At 57.0% G+C, this 7296-nt stretch overlaps 1 protein-coding gene across 5 annotated transcripts in view; it reads left to right on the plus strand.

The window, feature by feature from the left end:
• The window catches only part of COL16A1 (collagen type XVI alpha 1 chain), a 49885-nt gene extending 43189 nt beyond the window's left edge, over window positions 1–6696 (plus strand). For all 5 annotated transcript variants that reach the window (XM_047871172.1, XM_047871173.1, XM_047871174.1 and 2 more), the window contains 9 exons: window positions 534–584; window positions 936–1025; window positions 2505–2540; window positions 2923–2967; window positions 3895–4083; window positions 4459–4525; window positions 5222–5398; window positions 5577–5654; window positions 6358–6696. In XM_047871172.1, the coding sequence (XP_047727128.1) occupies window positions 534–584; window positions 936–1025; window positions 2505–2540; window positions 2923–2967; window positions 3895–4083; window positions 4459–4525; window positions 5222–5398; window positions 5577–5654; window positions 6358–6560 (936 nt within the window). In that variant the 3' untranslated portion in view covers window positions 6561–6696. The remainder of the gene's footprint in view (window positions 1–533; window positions 585–935; window positions 1026–2504; window positions 2541–2922; window positions 2968–3894; window positions 4084–4458; window positions 4526–5221; window positions 5399–5576; window positions 5655–6357) is intronic.
• Window positions 6697–7296: the final 600 nt, after the last annotated feature.

Consider the following 7296-nt stretch of genomic DNA (forward strand, 5'->3'; position numbering starts at 1 on the left):
ATTCCAGCCCCGCCCCAGCCCAGCAGGGTGACAGCACTCTGTGTGTTGAGTCCCACCGCTCTCCAGGGACAGCAGAGTGGGAGACCCAAGGCCTGAGGCCAGGCTTACCCACTGGGTCTCTGGGGTTCGAGTTGAGCCCCTGCTTCTCCCACAGAACAGGAGGAGAGGAGCTAGGAGGGCCTCAGAAGACCCCAGGCCCACATAGTTAACCTTCAGGCCTTTGCCCCCCCGCCCTCGGCTCTGGCTGTGGTTTCCAGATCATCCCTTTGGCACAGCCCAAGATGAACCACTCAGTGCACGGCAGGCGTGAAGGTCCTGTGAGCTCGGGGACCCTCCCCTCCCCAGGTGTCAGCTCTGGCACAAGTTTTTTGGGAGAAGCTCAAGTGCAAGACCGGAAGGGAAGGAGGGTTGAGGGAAGACGGATGGAGTTGCTGAAGTTCTGGGCCTGTTCCTGCCTTTGGTCCCTCGCTGCCTCCTGGGGTGGCCTTATTATCGGAGACTCTTTCCATCCTGCTGTCTTCATGTTTCTTTAGGGGCCACCGGGACCTCCAGGCCAGCCGGGCCCAGCTGGGATCTCTGCAGTGGTGAGTGATCTACTCCCCTCGTCCCTCCCTCCCTCCCTCCCAGGACTCGGGCTGGGGCTTCTTTCACAGAGGGGGGTGGTGAGAACAATTTGTGCCTGTCCCCCTCCTTCCCTGCCTTCAGCCTCTCCCACCTCCTGGGTCTCCCCAGGTGGCATTCAGTAAAGGCCTTTGGAGAGGGCTGGAGGCCATCACAGGCCCCGGCCTCAGGTTCAGGCCACGCCACCCTGCCCCACAGGGCCTGGGGGGGTGGGTGCATGGTCCCTGGCATACAATCACGCCTGCCTCTCTGCTCTGTGGGGTTCACTGCCGTCTCTCCCGTCCCCTCTCACCACCCACCTCCCTTCTCTCCAGGGCCTAAAAGGAGACCGGGGAGCCCCTGGAGAAAGGGGCATGCTAGGCCTTCCAGGCCAGCCTGGGACCCCCGGACACCCTGGCCCCCCGGTAAGACCCCACATCTTACTGCACAGCCCCGAGGGAAAGGGACATTTGGCTTTGTCAGTCGAGCACAGCCCCACGCATCTGGGGTCTCCAGGGGAGGAGAGGCGGTTAGCAGGGAAGATGGCAGCCCGACGAGATCACATCACATCCGGAAGAAAGGACAAGTTCTGCAAGCCAGCGCTTGCCAAGCGCACCCCAGGCCGCTGCCTCTGAGCATGCACCACCCTAGGGGTCAGGCCGGCGAGACTTGGCGCCTGTTCTGCCCCTGCCCTGCCCCCTCCCTGGGGGAGCTCTCCGGTAACCACGGAGAATCTGTGCATGTCAGGAGCCAGAAATGCAGAGCCGTTATCACAGCCCTCTCGGCAACTGGCAAACCGGTCCTTGGTCTCAGCTAGTGTTTAGTACTGAGACCTGTGACATGTTGGTCACCGACAATGCACTGAATGGTGAGCCAAGTGCTTGGCATTTGGTCATTTAATCCGTACCGCAATCCCGTTCAGTAGGTCTGATTGTTCCCATTTTACAGATGAGAAAACCAAAGCTCAGCAAGGTTAAATAGGTTGCCCACCGTCACAGAGCTAGCGAGTGGAAAAGTCTGCCGGATTCCTGAACTTGCGTCGTCCTTAGCCACTCTACAATACTCCCTCTTTCCAAGGTTCCAGACAGTTGACCCACATCAGGTGGATGGATTGCCAGTCTCAGGGATGAACTCTCCTGGGGAAATTGAGGCAGGAGCCCAGGTCTCCTAGCCCCCGGGTCGGGGGATTTTCTTCTGGGAGCAGTGGCCATGACCCTGGAGCCGGTGGCCTCAATGGGGTGGACGACTCCTGCCCGTGCAGGGGTGATGGTTGGTGCATTCGCCAGGAGGGCCGAGTCTCACCTACTCACTCGGATTCTCGCCAGGGCCCCGGGGCAGGTGGGCCCCTCCAAGCCTCTGTCCCTCCCTGCCTGTAGGCTCAGGAGCCTCCAGGGTCCCTAGCTGAATCTGCCAGTTGCCTTGGAATCCCAGATTCCTCTTCCCCACAATCATACCAGAAGCAGGCTGGGCCCAGGGTGTGTGGTCTGTCCTGTCCTGGGGTGGGAGCAGGCTCAGGCCACCTTGGCCTGTCTCCGGGACCTCACTGAGGACAGAGGTTCACAATTACCGCCTTTGTTTGGCAAACGTGTAACAGAAACTCACAGCTAGGGATCCCGCGAGATTCTGGGACCTCAAGCCAGGAGCCAGGCAGGCGCAGTCTGCTTGTCCCTTGCATAGCGCAGTCAGGGAGGCGGCCCGGGCTGCCAGCGTGGGGCTCCGGGACAGGCTGGAGTGTGGGGTGGGGTTCTAAGTTTCCATGGCCTGTGTCCAGAGCGGCTGAGGGTGAGGGCTAGAGGATCATGGTTCCTTCGTGGCACAGGGGCTGGGCATGTGTAGCGGGTAAGGGGAGCCAGATGCCATGCTGGGGTGGTGCTGATGGCTTTTTACCACTCTCTACTCCACAGGGTGAGCCTGGTGCGGACGGCGCAGCTGGCAAAGAGGTACTGTTGTGTTGGGTTTCTCCTTCCCTTGGGGATGCTGCTGCTTGCCCCTCGCCTTGCCCCCACCCTGCTTCCTTCGCTCAGTAATCACTCCCTGAACGCCTTCCAATATGCCATGCGCTGGCCCTTTCATTCTGACTTCTCACCTCTTTTTGTCTGTGACAAGGGACCCAACCAACACGATGATGCCCTAGGGGACATCATTCTACCTTCTAGCTGTCAGCCAACAGAAGGGAGGCTGTCGCCCTTCCTCACCCAGAGCTCAGCTGGACACAGCCTGGGCCCTAGGGTTGTGGCAGGTGGTCCTTTCATGACACCTGCCTCCCCAGGACGGCTCAGAGATGCTGCCTAGGCTTGACCCCTGACTTTTGCTTTTCTCTAGGGACCCCCTGGAAAACAGGGACTTTATGGACCCCCCGGTCCAAAGGTGAGTGGGCACTGGCTGGTTTTGAGATGAAAAACTCATGAGTGATTAAGGCCAGCTCCAAGCTACGACTTTAGCCATGGAGAGGAGACGCAGGAAGGCCAGCGGGCAGGAAGAAAAAAGTGGGCAGAACTCAGAATTTGCAGCAACCTCATCTGTGAAAGTTTCTCACGGGGGCCTATTTCTTAGCTACGATTGGGAGGGTGGAAATCTCAAGTTCATTCACTCATTGACCAGTTGATTGATTCATTCATGCTGCTGGCACCTGCTCCCTCTCATGTTCCAGGTCCTCTGTCCCAGCTTTGGCTAAACAGAGGTCTCTGAACAGTAGCCACTCACTTCGTCCAGCCACACTTATGCTAGGGCATGGCAAGCTTTACAGAAGATTAGACATAGCACCCAAGTCAGCCCGGGGAGTCAGGGAGGCTGTGCATAGGACAGGAACATTTCAGCTGAGCAGGAGGAGTGAGCCGGGTAGAAGGGGGGAGAGGGCATTCCATGCAAGGAAGGCTAAGACAGCGTGGCTGAAGCAGAGACTTATAAGCAGTGAGGCATGGCTGTAGGTGCGAGGGCAGGGAGATGAACCTGGAAAAGAGGTGATGGGAACCACATCATGAATGATCTTGAATGCCTGGCCAAGGAATCAACTCTTTAGCCTGAGGGCAGCTGGGAGGCATCAGAATTTCTAAACAGGGAGTAAACAGCATGAAGAACTGTCTTTTCAAGGACCCGGACTGCTCTGGGAGCTGTGAGGCCAGGCAAGCTTGTAGGATGCTGTGACCACAGTCAGAAGAAGATGCCAGGGGCCGGTTGGGGGGATGGGGAGAGAGAGAGAGGGTGAGAGACAGAGAGGGAGGCTGATTGCTGAGACATAATAAGGTGGACGTGATAGTCCTTGGCAATGCTGGTTATGGCTTCCTGTCCTTGTAGGGTGATCCGGGACCTTCAGGACAGAAGGGCCAGGCAGGAGAGAAGGGAAGAGCTGGCATGCCTGGTGGGCCCGGCAAGAGTGGCTCCATGGGGCCCGTTGGGCCACCGGGTCCCGCAGGAGAGAGAGGCCACCCTGGATCTCCGGGGCCTGCGGGGAGCCCTGGATTGCCCGGGGTGCCTGGCTCCATGGTAAGGGGAACGGCTGGCAGCCAGGGGCCCCGCCGCACAGAGCAGGCATCCAGGGTGGAGCAGAGACCATTGTAGAAGCCCCCGAGGGAAAGAGCATGACTCCCACATAGGTGGTTCTTAACCTTGCTTGGGAGAGCCGGGAGCCGTGGGAACCCTCTCCCCAGGAAAATGCACTGATCCACAAAATGTTATGCACCAATTCGGGGCGGGTGGGGGGGTTAGGACCTTGGATTAAGTATCTGTGGGACGCTCCTAGAAGCTTTGTTCCCTTCCTCATCCTTTCTTTCCACAAAGTCTATTCCCAGGGGGAGAGTATCAGGCTTGGAAGGATAATTGAGGCAGGTTTTCTTTTCTTTTCTTTTTTTTTTTCCTCAGGGAGACATGGTGAATTACGATGAAATCAAGAGGTTCATCAGACAAGAGATCATTAAAATGTTTGATGGTAATTGGCAGCTGGCTGGGCGGCGGTGGGTGCTGCTGGCTTTTCCCCACTGTTTCTCTGCCCTGCCTTGGCCTCCTTTTCCTTTAGAGCCCAATCCTCCGCCCCAGACCCCTCCTCGCCCACTTACAGGCATATGTTCAACCAGACTTCAGACCTTCCTTATCACCTGCTCTGCCCTGAGATACAATGAATCTCCCTGCCCTCCCCGAGCCCCCACTGCAGCAGAGGAGACAGGAAAGCTGACATCAAACGAGTCTGCATGAAGCGAGCTCTAAATAGAGGGGCAAGCAGCAGCCATAGGCTAGCTGGTGTGGTTTCGCTTCTAAGCTTTTTTCCCGTGCAACTGTTCATCCGGCATGGCCGTGCTAGGGCCTGGGGAGAACGTGGCCCCTGTCCTGATGGTGCTAGCCATCTTGCTTGGGAAGCAGACCTTGAATGCAAAGCAAGGAGTCCGGACCTTCTTGTGAAGCCAGCGGTAGACTAATGAGGGTGTTGGAGAAGAGGGAGGCCCTGATCAGGTCTGTGCTGTCGAAAGACCAGCGTGCAAAGGATAGTGAAGGCGAGGGCACGGGAGGCGTGTTCCTTGCTCTGACTGCCCTTTGAAGAAAGGCGGCTTTGGACTCCATGCTGGTGGCCCATCTGCATCCGTCTGAGTCCCTGGGACACCCTGGGACCTGTCCCTGTGCTTTCTTACAGAGAGGATGGCTTATTACACCTCCAGGATGCAGTTCCCCATGGAGATGGCCGCAGCTCCGGGACGACCAGGACCCCCAGGAAAGGATGGGGCTCCGGGCCGGCCAGGCGCTCCGGGATCACCAGGACTTCCTGGTCAGATCGGCAGAGAAGGACGCCAGGGTGTGCCAGGAATGAGAGGTAGCTCTGCCCTCCGGTGCCCCCGAGGTGCACATGTGACTCTCTGGGGCAGACAAGAGCATTGCATGAGGTCCATTGCGAATATGATATTTGTGTGTATGTGTGTGTTTCAAATAATCTCACTGGGGTGTCATTTCTCTGCTCAGGAATGGGACTTATTTTATTCCTTTTGTCTCAGGATTGCCCGGTACCAAAGGTGAAAAGGGGGACATTGGTATTGGCATGGCTGGCGAAAATGGTCTCCCCGGCCCCCCAGGTAGGAAGAGCCAGAATCTGAGAGCATGAATCTCAAGCAGCTGGTATCTGCTTTCCTTATGTTCCTTCTACAGCACAATATAGTTGTGTAGAACCTCAAATAACTACAGGTCTATCACGGTAATGCCAGTGTGTGCCGGGGGCGGTGGGGGGGAGCAGAAGGCCCAGGGCCCGTCCCCAGGTCCTAAACTGGGCTAGCAGGACACAGGGGAAGACAGCCAGATATAGTGGGGCCAGCGAATGAGAGTTCATGTCCTGCTCGGCGCCACGCTGGCTGTCGAACCTTGAGAAGGTCGCTAAGTCAGGCTGCATAGCCTAAAAGAGAAGTGACCAAAGCCCGACGGCCTGGCTCTGAGACCCGGCCTCCCCGAACACTCGAACTCCCAAGTGTGCAATCTCTCTGAGCCGGTGTCCTCATCTACAAAATGAGGTAATCGTTTCTTTCTCATGGAATGGTCGTGAAGATTCATCGAATTATGCATCAGAAGCACTCGCCTGGTGCCTGGCACGTGGAAGCTCCCAATAAAACCAGCCAGTAATGTTGTTACTGTTAAATTAACGGAAGGATCAGATCAGGTGTCCGTGAAAACCTGTTACAGCCTGACAAATATTTATCAAACGTAAGGTGTTAGGTACCGTGACCATGATTTCTTCTTTGTCGCCTGGGTCTCCTGACCTCCCCTCTCTGACTCTTCCCGCCCTAGGTCCTCAAGGCCCTCCTGGGTATGGTAAGATGGGCGCGACCGGACCCATGGGCCAGCAAGGCATTCCGGGCATCCCTGGCCCTCCGGGTCCCATGGGCCAGCCAGGCAAGGCTGGCCACTGTAACCCCTCTGACTGCTTTGGGGCCATGCCGATGGAGCAGCAGTACCCGCCCATGAAAAACATGAAGGGGCCTTTCGGCTGAAATCACGGCCTCCGTCAGATGAAGGATTCCATTGGGAATAAATGGCCGACACGTACAGGACTCTGTGATGGGTTGTGAATGTTTTGTGTTTCTTAATTGCTATTAATATTTTTTTACCAATAAATAAATAAAACTACATGCAACCCCACTTCCAGTGGGGTTCTCTGGTGCTGCCCCTGCCTCTCTGTCACCCCCCTTCTGTCGTGTGGTCCCAGGGTCAAAAAAGGGCATTTCCCACGTGTCTGTGGCCAACCAGTGGAGTCGTGGAGTTGTGGGATGCTGCTGTATAGGGTGCCCCCAGCTCAGCTCTCCTCTCTAGATGCTTCGAGTCATGCTTCGGTCCTCTGTGGACTTCGGGTCCTGCCCTTCGTGGCGCGCCTCTCAAAGTCAGAGTGGGGGCATCACTCACTCAGCCTGTCCTCACCAATGAGCCAAAAGCAGGTATGAAGGCCCAACTTATGGCTCATAAAGGCCCCTCCCTGTTTGCTTCTGAGAGAAACCAGTGCTCAGTTCCCCACCCACCCTCTGCCCACCCTTCTGACTTCTTGAGCGCGGCCCAGAGCCAATCCACGTTGCCCCTGGGGAAATGCCACCCAGCGCGGAAAGCTAGGCTTCAGCCCCCGGCCTCGGCAACTAGGGACCGCTTCTCCAGGAAATGAAATGGAACCTTCTGCCTGTACCGGTGTATGGCCCTGTCACCAGCTCTCCTGGACCCCAATGGCATCTTTTGTTAAAC

This window comes from Prionailurus viverrinus, chromosome C1 (genome assembly GCF_022837055.1).
Source record: "Prionailurus viverrinus isolate Anna chromosome C1, UM_Priviv_1.0, whole genome shotgun sequence".
Taxonomy (NCBI): domain Eukaryota; kingdom Metazoa; phylum Chordata; class Mammalia; order Carnivora; family Felidae; genus Prionailurus; species Prionailurus viverrinus.